The 15325-nt window shown below is 39.3% G+C and overlaps 1 protein-coding gene across 2 annotated transcripts in view; it reads left to right on the top strand.

Annotated features, from left to right (window-relative positions):
• Positions 1-5743: 5743 nt before the first annotated feature.
• The window catches only part of RB195_013096 (uncharacterized protein), a gene marked incomplete at both ends in the record, with an annotated part of 29564 nt that continues 19982 nt past the window's right edge, over positions 5744-15325 (top strand). For both annotated transcript variants that reach the window (XM_064202765.1, XM_064202766.1), the window contains 2 exons: positions 5744-5765; positions 9451-9491. In XM_064202765.1, the coding sequence (XP_064058645.1) occupies positions 5744-5765; positions 9451-9491 (63 nt within the window). The remainder of the gene's footprint in view (positions 5766-9450; positions 9492-15325) is intronic.

Here is a 15325-nt window from a genome sequence, read left to right as displayed (position 1 = left end):
TACATTCAACACCACCACTTATCTTTATATCCGTTTCGATGCGTTGCTGATTTTCGATCGGACCTATTTGTTGCTCTGATATGTACGTTCGAGTTGAGACCCGATAAGTCAACAGAAGTCGTGCAGGTGCTTGAAGCATGAGTGCCGCCGCTCGCGTTCAGCCGACTTTTCGTGCGTTCATCAACTAAGTGCTGTCTTCTCATTTAATCAGTTCTCTCGTACCGCCAACTTTGCAAGATTAGCTGATTTTGAAGTCAAAATTCTGTCGTGACTGACGTCACCTCATAAATTCAGAATAGTCTGATAGTTTCCGTGCATGAATCCCTTTTAATGGAGTTGGAAAATTCCATACATTACCAGGCTTGGGACAGAACAGCAACGGATGAGTCATTCACTGGATCTGGTTTCTATCCTCCCTAACAAACAGCGTTGTTTCGACATTTCCCATTAAAGGCAAAGTCCGAATAATGTAGAACCGCGTGGTCTGCTTGATTACAGCACTGAAGTCAAACTTTTGAATGAAGGATAAAACGTTGTTGTAGTCAATCTGCTCGTGCTGCGTCAACGTGTTCACTTCAATTCGGAATCGTTTGAGGTTTACGAACGCGTGTCTAGCCAATAAAATGACCTGCGGATGCCGAACGTCGCGTATCTGGTCAGTGTTTTTATCCACCCAAACAAGTTTGGTACCAATTTATCGATCCAGAGGATTCATGTATGCCCAGGGTTAAAGGCATCACTCCACGAATCTGAGGTGGTACGGTGGAGTATTCGTATACGACGGGATAGTAGATTATGGAGAGGGGGGTGATTCCGTCCATTTCTTCGTAATTGCCGTAAAAAACGGCCCGGAAGATACGGCTTCGGGCGTTCTGGCGCACTATTTTCTGCAAGGAGTTCGACTGGAGCGCGCCAGCCTTGTGCGGCACCGCATCTTCCGGGCCGTTTCTTACGGCAATTAGGAAGGAATGGACGGAATCTCACTCCCTCTCCATAATCTACTATTCCCTATAAGAATACTCCACCTGAAACCTGCACCATCTCAGATTCGTGGGGTGATGGCTTTAAGCTTGGGTACATCGCGATTCTAAATGAGACCACTTCACGAGAAATGCACTATGGCTCCATACTAGGGTTTATTGCTATCGCTGCGCCGATCGATAGTTGGGAAGGCTCATAGAGGATTTCCTAGGGGATTGTTTATTTTTAAGTTATGAATAAGAAGCAACCAAATAGTTAGAATCTACAGTAGTTTCCAAAAAATATTTTGTCACACTCGCAGTAGTTTGTTTCGTTCGCAAAGGAACAGACTATTATATTGGTTTTATGGAGTTTTTATGAGTCATTTGGTGCTCCGACCTTAATATCACTGAAAATGTGAAGAGTGAGCGGAGAAGGAGTGAAAGCAACGTTGCATTTCTGCTGGGAAGACCTTTTTTCTTTGCTTTTGGCACTTCTTGGCTGAAGAATTTCAGAGTCTGGCCTGGTATTTTTATGTGTGTATCCATGCGACTTTAGAAACCAGTCAAACTTTTTTTCTTTCAGATTGTTTATTTCTACGTGAGAATTCTTGGATTTGTTTCGTGTGAACTGCTCATTCTTTTTCAAATGGTAATTGAAGTTGTAATTAGTTTAACGTTTGGTTTTTTTTTAATTTTTTAAATTTTGTATTGCTGACTCCTTCTCCTTTTTTTTGTAAAAAAAGGGGCGACACAAACGGCTGAAAGTACATACGTACTGGATAGAGAATAAGTTGAAAAAAGTAATGCTTGTACAGAAATTCCCCAGTTATTAAATTTTTTGTGGATATTCCACACTTCATTTTTTTTTGTGGATAAACGATGCTAAGAATAATTGTCACATTGATCCCCTGGAGTTTACGAAATTAACTCTACCAGCTATCGGATGCTGTATGGTTCTAACACCCCTATCACCATAAATTCTGAAAATTCTGCGATTGAAGAGCGGAGAATAAAAATTCTCATGTATCCGTACACAGCCGCTTATGTCCTTCAATCAATCCATCGCAATACCGATTTCGTTCTTTAGTGTTGATTTTGTCGACAAAAGCAGGATAAGTGTTCATCGATGATACATGTTCCACCTCAATGCGTCTCTGTAAACATGATGTTCCTGGAAAACTTGTGGAACCATCCACATCTTGTCACCGTTATTCGTCTAAGCTTCAACTCTTTTCTTTGGCTTTGCTTCCCGTTCAACAACAGTTTTTTATCCAATTTGTTTCTTCTTCTCTCTTTCTCCTCTTCTTTTGTTCTCTTGTTGTTTTCTCAATGTATAAATATTTGCATTCTTCCATAGGATCAGTCATCACATGCACTTCCACATTCCGTTAGCACAAGTCATCCCTTATCAGTTTATCAGGTCGTAATTTCCAGGAGAGAAGCACCCGATTAGTGGCAGGAGTGGCGCAAAATTCCGATTACCTTGCCACTTTGTAAATTGGCACATCTGCAAACAAATCCCTCCATTCTTAATCGTTGTCTGCAGTCCTTCACGCAGTACATTTTGCACGGGTCGAGGTAGCTACCTAAATTTGCTTCGATGACCGCAGTGCACATCCGATTGCTAGAGGACAGGTTGCAGAGAAAGAGTGTCCCGGACAGGGGAGCTACGCGAGTTCTTGCGGACGCGTCGCGGCCGGAGGGGTAAACAAACGCCCGCAACAATAGTTTTTTCAGCATCGAGATTCGTTTTATTTGATTGGTTCGTCTTTGTCGTTCTTACCTTTTTATTCTTAGCTCGTTCCACCTTTTCATGGTGAAAAAGGTGGAGTGAACCTTAAACAGAATCCTCCTTGACACTGAAAGTATCGGTTCCTAGGCTCTTCGTCCTTTCATAATAAACTGCATGCCTACAGTACTAGTACTATGCGCTGCAGGATTCAAAAGAAAAACTTGAATGAGAACTTTATCCACTGCCAATATCAATCTTAATATATCCAATTTGAGACTTTTTTTAGAACTCACTGGACAGAGAGGAGCAGTTATCTAAGCACGCTTATGCGTCCATGTTAGACATAAATGTTACCGGAACATCTTTTTTTTTCTCTGCAAAGTTGGATGCTTCGATTTCTTTGGTTTCTCTTCCTCTTCCTTTACCTTCAAAAAGATTTTCGTTTTTGTCGAAAAAAAAAACTAGCAATGTAGTTTAAAAGCTAACAGTTACATATTTCTTTATTTCTCGTCAAAGTTTTTTTTAGCAATTTTTTTTTATTCATACAGTTTTAAGCATATGACCAGAAAGGTCATCTTACCCCCTACGCCTTCGGTTTTGCACTGATCCCTCAAACTCTTTCTTCCTGTGTTCAGATGAGCTAAAATTATTCATAAACTGGAAATGTGTCTGGAGACCAGATCTCGTCCGTCTGACGAGAATATTATGTCCTTTTATCTATTCTATCTCAGTTCTATGCTTTCTTTTGATCGTTTAGTGTTTACTATGGGATCAATCCTGAGTATATCACAGTTTCCAGCCCACATTTTTGCTTACACAATGTTTTTGTTTTGTTAGCTTCTATTTGTTTTTCTCTTCACAACTTTTTGCATAACTTTAGTAAAACCAGCTTTCTCTTTACACATTCGCTTATTTTCACTTCTGTGGCGTCATGTAATGATCCTACATCATTTAGAGCTTGTTTGCCTACAATTTCCTTTCGGTAGTGCTTCAACTGCAGATTTCCATTGCTTGCAATTGCTCGCCCTGGGCTCCAATAATAGTTCAAGGCTGACTTTTTACTACCTTTGCAAATCAGAACAGTTTGGAATGTATTAATTGTAAGTGTATTCCCAAGCAGAAACCTTGCATTTTCTGTTTAGATCAGTTTGGAAAAAGAAATTGCAGGAGATTTTCAGATGGGACCTTTATCAGCTCGACGTTTCGGCTTTCTCTTCGTGTTCACACCCCTAAATAGAGATTAATTGGAATGATCTCACGCTTATTCCATCAAGTGCCACACTATCCTGACTCAACGTTTCGATAATGGTGGAATAAACGACTTGAAATTGAATTTGAACGATTATCGAAACATCGTGATCCAGGCTGTGTGGTAACTGAGGGAACAAACTTGAGATTATTTCAATCAAACTCTATTTAGGGCCCTGAAGACGGCAACGAAACCGAAAAGTCAGCTAGAAACCTCGTAGGCAGAAACTAGTAGAAAATAGACAGAAGTATGACTTGGTTCCATAAGACGAGAACTTTCGAACTATAACCACAATAGCTTCAGACGTTCGTTTGTAATCGATTTGAATGATATCGCGTCCATCGCTGGTACGCGCCTAATTGATGAGGACCGGCCGCTGGTTGGTCGTCCTCGGCTCGTGCCTCATTTGTTATTCCATTCGATGAGAAGTCATTAACGTGTGTGTCTGTGTGTGTATCTCTGTGTCGTACTCACCATAACATCACGAATTCCATCTTCGATGTATCGATTTTTCTTAAAGGCATCACCCCACGAATCTGGAGTGGTGCGGATTTCCAGTGGAGTATTCGTATACGGGGTCGTAGATTATGGGGAGGAAGGTGATTCCGTCCATTTCTTCCTGATTGCCGTAGAAAACGGCCTGGAAGATACGGCTCCGAGCGTTCCGGCGCGCTATTTTCTACGAGGAGTTCGATTGGAGCGCTCCAGCCCTGTGCGGCACCGCATCTTCTGGGCCGTTTTTTTTTTTACGGCAATTAAGAAGAAATGGACGGAACTACACCCTTCTCCGTAATCTATTATCCCGTATACGAATACTCCACCTGAAATCCGCACCACCTCAGATTCGTGGTATGCTGCCTTTAGTCTATCACCAGGCTATTCGTTATCCGCGAAAGAAGCCCATTCTGTGTCCTCTGGATCGAAATATATATATATATATATATATAAGTTCCTTGATTTGTGATAGTGTCTGTAGCCCTTCGGTTCATCATTCATGTTTTTGATCCAGTGGTGTGTGATCCCTCTGATGCATTGATTCAATTGGCTTGAATCTTAAAGCTGCTTCACTATGCTTTAAATTCTTTCTTTTAATTCAGTTTCAACTTGAATCAATCGATTCAGCATAATTATTTGTAAAATTTGTGGAGATTCCACTGTTCTGAGTACTAGTAGTTTGTATGTATGGGTCTGAGAGGCCTGGAAATGAGCTACTGAAGGTTCTAGTTCCCTCCCTTTCTTAAAATCGAAGCATGCAGAGTCTGAGGATTTTTACTGGCAGACGCGAATTACTGCCATTCATTTCATTTTTTTTTTAATTTTTACTACCAATATACTTTGTAATGGCAGACACATGAGGAATAATGTTCAAAAAAAGTACTATATCGAACAAACTCTATCCAAAACGATGATTACCACTATTTTCGAAAGAACTTTTGCATATATTATGATTTCGAATCATACCAGAGGATATAGTAGACGAAAAATCACTCTCAGTTCATTTTTCTAGGCCTGAGAGCACTTGAAAGAAGCATATTAAATATAAACAATGCTTAAACACATGTAATGAAGTGGGGTTCCACAAAAAGGGTAGGGATTTATACGTTTTAGGGTTTTCCCCTGTACAAATGATGCAATTCTTACACTTATCTGTGTTTCAGGCTTCTTTATTCCATTTCATACCCAAAAATGTTTTCTGAATCGAAAATGAGGAGATTTGCTGCTGCGTCGTCTGGGAACATAACTAGTTCCATTACTCATAGATTTTGAAATATAGGTCCAAACCAGAAGAAAAAGGAACCCATGCATGTGGGTGTGAGCATCGGTACTTGAGTTACTCACACTTCCAAAAGTTGTACTCTGGTCAAAAGGGCCTGAAGCTTGGTGCAGTGGCGAAAGCGGCGCAATGTAGCTGGCGGTTGTGATCAAGGTGGGACCCTCATAAGCTCCACTCACTTCTGTAGTCCGAGTGGAGCTAGCGAGGATGCCACCTTGATCGTTCCAGCTACATTCATTGGGGTAATGACATGCGCTGGATGAAGTACTGTCTGAATTACTGTGAGCGTGTCGTAGTCACTTACAGAGACGTACGCACCGGCAACTAGATGGATTATACCTCACCCAATTCCTTGAGCATTTACGAGCTGATGAGATTTTTGACCGCGGATTCAGGCTCTCCTACACACAGATGGTATTTCATCAAGGTCTCCTCCAATCTTTAGTTCTAAACCAAAATCCCACTCATACATGCGATAGTCGGAGCCGCTGCTCCGACCTCCTTCAGTTTTAGAAGATTGGCGGAAAGACCTCTTTCACTTTTGTAGGGTGGGGGAAGAGATCCTAATCACCTGAGCTGCACTCCATGAGCCGGACCCCTTTCACGTGAGGAGGGTCCGAGTCCTCCCTCCTCACGTGAAAGGGGTCCTCCCTAGTCCATCTATGTTCAAAACTCCACTCATGACAAGTTCACTTTTAAATTCGCACATTCTTAAAGCTCGCGCTCTGCTTCTGCTTTAAATGCTGCTTTTAAAATAAGTTAATTTGTCTGGAACACACTGTCTTCTTTTTTTCTTCGTGTATTAAATCGATTCTGAGATAATAAGTGCTTTGTCGTCATGAATCCATATATTACACAATTGGTTTCGCATGTTTTTAGCATCATTTACGTAAGTACTCGTTGTAACAGCGAATAACCAGAAATGCTGTTGAAACGAAAGGAACTAGTTACTCTGTCGGTTATAGTTCGAAAAACGTGAAGTCTGTGAATTTATTGATTGAATTGTTGCAGTTCCCCGTATTTTTTCCTTTTTCCGAGATTTTGAATTGTAGAACCCTCATTCCTCCTAAATTATTGCGTGCTTTCATTAGCTGTCTCTTTTTTTTTCGTTTTTTTTTTCTCTGGTATGATTTTCCGTATGTTTGAGGTTAGTCATGCTATTCTTATAAACACCTGCAGAAGTGATAGATAGACAATCATAGTTCAATCACAATCACAGCTTGAAGCGGTGCGGTGAAGCGGTTATGATCGTGTAGGGATTCTCGCTGTCACCACCCATATCTGCAGTGCACCTCGATCCCAACCGCATCGCTTCGAGCGCAGCCGCTTACGCAACTGTTCGTGCTTCATGTCGTTTTGACCAAACTATAGAGTAGTCGATGTTAGATCGAGTAAATCATGTTGAGCATCCCCTAGTCGGGTAGAATCCTTCGTCATAACCAAAGAACTGTTCTCCGAATAGAAATCTGCATAGCTTCCAACCACTTCGTCAACAGGATTTCCCGCATTGGAGTTCTCATTCTCTCATGTGAATCCTAAAAGATATTTTAAGTCAGTCTCTGGTAGTAATAGTATGAAACGAATGTTTTTTTTTTCCTATTTCATTATTTTAATCGTTTAACACAATCTACACATGGCTGGGTAACGAAGTGAATTTGAATTCCGAGCGAATAAGAAGTAAATAGGATAAAGTGCACGGCGCTTATCAATCCCTATGGGAATGCGCCCACACGTTCGACTTCAATTCAGAATCGTTTGAGGTCGGTGAAAAAGTGTGTAGCCTTACAATGACTTGCGGGAACGAATCGTTGCGTCAAGTCAGTGTTTTTATACTCCAAAATGTTGGTACCAATTTATCGACCTCGGAGGGATGAAAGGCTTGGTGAGCACTAGGGCGGATTCGAACCATTGATCCTGCAGTTTCCCGTAAGAATACACGAATAATCCGAAATCGTCGCTCTTCAAATATTCAAATTCACTCGAATAGTCCGAAACTTTGGTCTCCCAAACTGTATTCTAGTTATTCAGGAAAAGTGCCGATCCTGACTTTTTGAACACTCGACTGATTTTTAAGGTTATAAAATTTGGTTGTTAGTGTATGAGATTCGAAGATGAACAAAATTGTTGTTAAAATGTGAAATAAATTCTAATTGATAAATGACTATAAATTGAGAACATATCTTTGCAGTATTCTATAATTTAAGAGCAATACTCAACTTTTTATAAGATCCAGAAACACTTTTTTAAATGTTGTTTGATGTTATCAACTATTTTGCTCTGTGGACAATCTCTCGCTCCAGTATGAAAGCCGCTACCCATTTGCGCTGCCGTCGTATCGGAGGCGATTTTTTTTTCTTCGGACATTTCTTCTCCTTTGTGGTCGTACGTGAGTGATGAGTCTCACTACTTTTTCTCCCGTAGTAGTGCTTCATTTTTCTTTTTCTTTCCTCAAACTCATTCTGTCGAATTCTCCCTCAAATAATTTCTGGTGGGAGTCTTCTTATTCTTCTTCTCATTGAGCTTTTCTCTGAGTTCTATTTTCCATTCTTTTCAGTTCTGCCTATTTGTTTTCCTTTTTAGATCAGTTAGTTCTCTTAAGTGTGCCGATTTAGTTGATTTATTATATGAAATTCTATTAACAAGGCATTCTTGCAAAGGTAGAATGACCTCGAAAGGTTTTATTTTTCTTCCCTTCTCGAAGTGAAGCAACCGATTTCCGGAAACCGGTCTCACATAACGTTGTTGCTTAGATGAAAGAAAACGTCACACTTGTAAACTTTTCGGAAACACTCCATCTGCTGCTTTTTCCATGTAAGAGCTCCAAAATTGGAGTTTTTGCTTCGCATTGTGCTCTGTTTTTTCAAACAACTCAATTCCAACTACTTCTTCTACTATTCGAGAGTGTAGTAAATTTGTTGTGGATTATGTTTTCTTTGATATAGTGATTGGAAATATTTTGCTCCAGGAAATCTAAGCCGTACAATATAATGTGAGATACCGTTTTTGTGTTGTTTTTTTCTCTTTTTTCTTTGTCCTCAGCGAATTTTTCTCTTCGTTTCCCTTAAAACTGTTAGTTTTCATAGTTTCCCTCGTTCTGCAGCTAGCTAGTTTTTTTTTTTCTTGTGAGAGAATCCTCTCGTTTCTCGAAATTTAAGAGACACTAGGATGACTCCGAATGCAAATGGAATGGATGAAAATTTTTGTTTTTCAACGTGAAATCAATAGCTATTTTTGCCTCCAGAACATCCAAGCTAACATTTCTGGTTGAGGGCATCCAGTGAAATATGCAAAGCGCGATCCTTAATGTAGCGTGCACAATTGTTCGAGGGCGCTTTGACAGCGAACCGCGCTGACGTCGGCAACGCGGCTTCAAAGTGGTTACGAGTGATTTTCCTTCGTAAACCTTTGGAATGTCCACCTTTATCCTTCCTGCGAATTTTTGTTAGTGACTGCTTCTTGTTGCAGAAGTGGTTATTTTCACACATATTTGTCATCTGTCAGTTTTACTGCATTAACCTCCAGTCACTACGCTAAAGAACCAACTTATTTCCGCATTGTTTTGTAATTATCGTATTTGTGTTGTTCTGATGTTGATTTCCCGCAAACGACCACCGTTTACACATCGCTGGCTACATCAAACAATAACAACATACAGTTACAGATTTCGGGTTTCGAATGCAATCTTCTCAGCTCAAGGACCATTGAGCCGCGTGAGAAGAACGAAACCGCGAAGCCGACGACGACACCTGTTGTCCATTTGCCGCCGCAGTTGAGGTGAAGATTTATTACATTATTGTGGAAATTTGCAATTCTATCAATGCTACGTAACTCTGCCTTGGTTTCTGTAAAAGATTTACGGCGAGCTGTTAGCTGTGCTAACGCGGGTCTCACTTCAACTTTGACGCTCGTGTGTCGTGCTTTTTTTTTCAGAAAAAAGCACAAATAGTATTTTCCGCTGTAAAAGTACTCTACGCGTGGAAGTATTTTAGGTCATCATTACTCGATCATTAAAAACTAGGTACTGAATGTTCACTTTTGGCCAGAAGTTTCCTCTAGCATTCCTCAGCGCTTTCTTATTACATGTTATTTTTACCTTAACGTCTTCATTGTCTTTTTTCCTTAAGGCAAGATCAAGAACTGATTTGAACTTATGTTTGAAGCAATTTATAACCAAGTATTCTTTTTTGTTGTTGAATAGCGTGACGAAACTTTCCACTGCTGTCAGAAGCGTGCAGTTATGCAAGGGACGCATATTTTTCCGTGTGTTGCAAAAGCTTTCTCTCGAGAATGGAAAAAAATTGTTCGATACGCACTTTGCACCTCTTGTTGTGAGAAAACTTTTCTAGTTATTTGCAGTAAGGGGGGACGTAGCTTGAGTGTCACTATGAATGTACTTTTTGCGTTGTATTGACAAGCTAATCCAAATAGAGATTTTAAACACACCTTTTTATCTGTGCAGAACAATTCCATTGATTTTCCTCCTTGAGTTGAATTCAGATTTAGATATATTTCTAACTACGTTTAAAGGCATCACCCAACGAATCTGAGGTGGTACGGATTTCAGGTGGAGTATTCTTATACGGGATAGTAGAGTATGGATGTTGGGGATTCCGTCCACTTCTTCGTAATTGCCGTAAAAAACGGTGGCGCGCTCCAGTCGAACTCGTTGTAGAAAATAGCGCGCCAGAACCCTTGAAGCCGTATCTTCCGCGCCGTTTTTTACGGCAATTAGGAAGAAATGGACGGAATCACCTTTCTCTCTATAATCTACTATCCCGAATAAGAATACTCCACCTGTAATCCCTACCACCTCAGATTTGTGGGGTGATGCCTTTAAAACGTGTGTGTTTGTGTGTCTCGAAGTTATTTCGCAGGTAACAAGTGACAAAAATTTCTGGCGTCACAAGTTATTCACCAAGTTTTTGTGCAACTGACAGTGTTGGCGAATTTCTTGCGCACTTTTGGTCAGCCACCTATGTTTGCATTTATATCGCTTCCTTATCCTGTATGCGTGCGAATCGTTGGTTGTCCTGTGAACGTGTTCCAGCATTATATACGCCACGTCATCTCCTCTATAACTATCCAGCACTACCTTTTCTCCATTTTCCACTCCGATCGTACATATTTATCTTACTGTGAAATTATTTTTTTAATTTTGATCTGAAAATTTTTGTTCTTGACATCTTTACATTTGGTGGAAGTTTGCATTATCTGTCATGCCATTGATTTTTTTTTTGATGAAACGAAAAACTAAATGGGAGTAACACCTTCTAAAAGAATATTCTACGAAAAGCATCTCCGACATTGGTTGATAATGACCTTTGTTCATTATTTTGCATAAAATGCGTAGGCAAAGGAATATCAATTTCACCACTTTTCTGTTATTCAGCGATTTCCTTTTAGTCAACAGAGCTTAGGACCGGAAACCATGTTTCAATAGATAGATTTCATACATCGTCAGAAAACCTTAGCAATAGATAGAAGCGGAAATCCCGTGGCTCCATTAAAAAAAGCTATGGATCTAATCTTCCAGGAGTTAGGCAGTTTTTAGAACCGCGATCATTACCACACTTTCCTTCATAGAATACTCTTTCCTAAAATATCATTTTCGCATCCATATCACTCAAAATAATCAGAAATTCAAATTTCTCATTTTTATTTTTTACAGTTTTGCCTAGAAATGTTCCGTTCTTAAATTTATTCAACATGATTCAGAGGAAAATGGTTGAGAATCGCTTTCATTTCTTTCTTCACCCTATCAAACACGTAATGTTTTTGGAAGTTTTCGTGGTTTTCAAATCATGCGGGAATCGAACACTCCCCTTAATAGGAGTGCTTCATCATTTGCGCTCTCTGTTTTTGCTGAATATGTACACAGATTTTATTATGGAATTCTTTTGCACACTGGTAGCACTGGCTTGATAACGCATTCTAAGAAACGTCAACTACTTTTTTTCGAAAATTTGATGAACCGTTCATTGAAACCTTATACTGCTCCACAGATAAATCTTAAACGTTCAGCGTACTTTTATTTTGAAGCTAAAAGTTACGTTCCTTTTGTCTTACTCACTTTTCTTATTAGAATTTTTTTCCTACGAGTTTGTTGCTGTGATAACTGGTTGTGCGCTATCAAAATTTTGTTTTAATAGCTCATAAAAGTTGGGGATATGTGTTCGGGTATTGATGGAGTACAGTATCGGTTATTCGCACGACATAGAATAATTTGATGTCGATATATCACAAAAAACGAGCCACAGCAGATTATTGAAAGTGTGGTTATTGGCGGGTGAATCGTGGTAGAGGAGGAGCAGTAGGCTGATTGCTCACTGGACTGGTATGACGTGGACAGTTTTCTGTGTCGAACTGTAGATAGGCAGCCTATATTTTAGTTTCGATTTGTATGTAGGTTTTATGGATATTTCCCATATGTTTTCTTTATTCTTCTATTATTCTTATTATTATCTATTCTTTTATGGATATTTCACATATGTTTTCTTTATTCTTCTAGTTTTCACATGTATCCTTTGGTTCTCTCAGTTCGGTAAGTTATTTTGCTACTTGTTTTAATTAATTATTTAACTTTTAAATACTAATGTGATCGCGTTTATATGTTTAATTCTGTAGAGTAATGAGCTGCATGCTCAATCTGCTCATTTTGTAAGTTGCAGTCGAAAGTTAAAATCGCACGTCTCAGTGTGAGCTAATGAACTTTTTACCGTTCCACTTAATAATCGGCAAGTTTTCACACTGTTTAAAACAACTGTGAACTCACTTCTTGCAAGCTGCTGGTTCTCATGCACTCGATAATATCGAGTTTTGTGCAAAGTATGGCGCCTCTAATTTGATTATTGATTTTGGTTTATCTGTTTCTGTACAAATCCGGTATTTGGTGTTCGCCATGTTATTGTAGTCATTTCAAGTACAGCATCAATTATGCGAACAGAATGCAGTATTTCTGATAATTAAGTTTTGCGAAACGGTTTTATTTCCTTAAGGCGTTTTCAGTTTTTTTTCTCGGGAAAGTTACATCTACACTGAAATCGACGTGGTATCCTTGGGAACACCGCCTAAGGCGTAAGTGCGGCGAATACTTCTTTAGCCTTGTGCTATTTCTCCTCGTTTAACAGATAGTTGATAGATTTCGGCAGCAGAAATTTGGTATTTTTATATTTTAGTTTATTTAGTTCTTTACGGATTCTCCTGGCTTTCCTTTTTGTTTTTTTTTCCTTTGCTTAGTTCAGATTTGACTAGATTCATTCTGGTACTGAGTTTTCGATACTTATAATACCAGAAATAAGTTCTCATAGCATCGGAGTCCGTGTTTCTTTGATTTTATGTGGGAAAAACAAGACGAATTGGAGATAGGATGTGAAGCATTTGTCTGGATTTTATGGTACATTCTTGGGAACACAGTAATCTGATTTTTTTGAAAGTGTTGTGATGTTGACAGACACACGAGGAAGCGAAGTCATTCGGTATCTTTGCATGTCCTGTGTTATCCCTGAGGTGGTGATGAGTAGCAACTTAGAAACAAGCAATTTGCACTTCAGCACTCCTCACGCACACACACAAGAGGAAGGAGCCGCACTCGCCTTCTGCCCTAGCGAGTGCGTCGTCCATCGCGTCTGGCGCGCTCTTTTCCCCCTCTATCGCCCTAGTCGTCCCCTATCGATCGTTGGTGGTTTGGTGAATGCGAAATTTTTGAGAAATACATGGTTTCTGTCGGATACACAATGATTTAATTGACAAGCGCGCATGTACATCGAATATGTTCATTGGTTCGTCCCCATTCTTTAATAGGATTTGTTGAATTCCCTAGTTCTGTTCAATTGTTCCACGGCTTCTCTCTTTTTTTCTTCGCTAACTTTAGTTCGTTTCTGACGCTCCAATTCCAACGGTTGTATAGCGTTGTTCGTATCTTTCTCGTTTGTTCTTTTAGCGAAATTATTTCTGAATGTTCTCGAATCTGGATTGTTTGCTACAATAAGAAAAATGAAAAAAATCTCTCCACTGTTCAATTTTGGGGGATGACGATAATTAAACTGATGCATTTTGTTGGCGGTTTTGTAATCCACCATTACTGCTCTCTTTGCATTTCATAATAGAACTGTTGAGCAGAAACCAATGGCAGCATAATTGTTTGGTTTGTGAATTGCATCGAAAAACACAGTTCACCTAGAGGAATTTCCTTTTGTTCGGTTGTTGGTGGGTAGAGTTATGGAAATTGTGGAAAACATGATGATTCTATGAGATCCTATTTGAGAACTAATACTCCTGAAAGACAGGGAATTTCTTGATTTTAGTCTCTGAAATGAAATACTTGCCTATTCCTCAAGACAGAGCATCGTAGAAGGTAGAATGTCAACTTTCGCTTTTCATTTATATTCATGGAATTCGGATTAGTCTTTTAAAGTCATGGTGCATGCATTATGAAGCAAAACGACATCCCAATTGGGAATAGAGAGCTACAGCTCCGAATGATACTACTTATAGCTCACAGGAGATGTCATAATGTAGACTGGAATTTATGATCATAGTTAATCATACATCTGCTTGCTGCTTCAGATGCATTTATGTTTTTATGGTTTTTTTTTTGAAATATTTTCTTTTTTACTTGTAATGCTAAGGATAACATTTCCATGCGCTCTTCAATTTCGTATGCTTGACTTGAACCAGTGCCCTATTTATTTTTCTGTTTGGATGTGTTATAATCGTTACAATTGTTTATGTCATTTCCCGCGCATTTCTTTTTGCAGAGATATTCCACAAACACACGGAAGAAGCAGAGATGTGTAGCCACATTTCACAAGTACTTATCTACTTGCTTCTTATCTGGCTCTGAACTGCCCTAAGTTCAGCAATTTTTTTTTTCGACAATTTTTAATTCGTTTCATTTTTAATTTTTTTCCTCAGTTGTCAAGATTAAGTCTCACATGATAGTGCTTGTAGTCAGCTTTTGACTTATGCATGTTGAAGAGACATTATGCACGGTCAAGCGCAGATGCGTGGATTCGATTCATCTCCCTGGTCTTGCATATCTTATTAGGAATCTCTACTGGAATCAGTCATGTTGTTCGTCCGTTGCGCTATGTTTCTTCGCCAGAGAACAACGCCACTTATACAATTCAGTTGAAATTTTAACGCATTTTCATTGCTTTATGTCTTTGCCAAAGTGTGCCTGAATGTCAGTTGTTGCTTTGAGATACACAGAGAACAGCGGTGTTTAGAACTGGTTAAGACTCATCATTCTTATTTTTTATTTTGACCCGTGAACAGATCCTTCAACATTGATTTCAAAGTCAAACATGTTTGAAATGTGTTTTTTTTTCTGAGTCTTGGCTTATAGATGTGAGATCTTATTAAGAATTCAGTTTGAGTTTTTAGCTCGCTATTTACGAGTCAGTTGGTTAGTGCTCAGGGGCTATTTTCGGCACAGTAATTGAGGTCGAGTAATGTGTGACTCCTCCTTTGCACTTTTCAGTCTTCTATAAACTTCATGAGAACAAGTAAGGAGTACGAAACGTACTCTAATCTTTTAAAGATGATTTTTTGTACATTTTTTGTACGTGCGTTGAATGGAATTCTTTAATGACACATATCAGCCCCTA

This window comes from Necator americanus, chromosome V, assembly GCF_031761385.1.
Source record: "Necator americanus strain Aroian chromosome V, whole genome shotgun sequence".
Taxonomy (NCBI): domain Eukaryota; kingdom Metazoa; phylum Nematoda; class Chromadorea; order Rhabditida; family Ancylostomatidae; genus Necator; species Necator americanus.
This window is presented reverse-complemented; position numbering and strand designations above follow the sequence as displayed.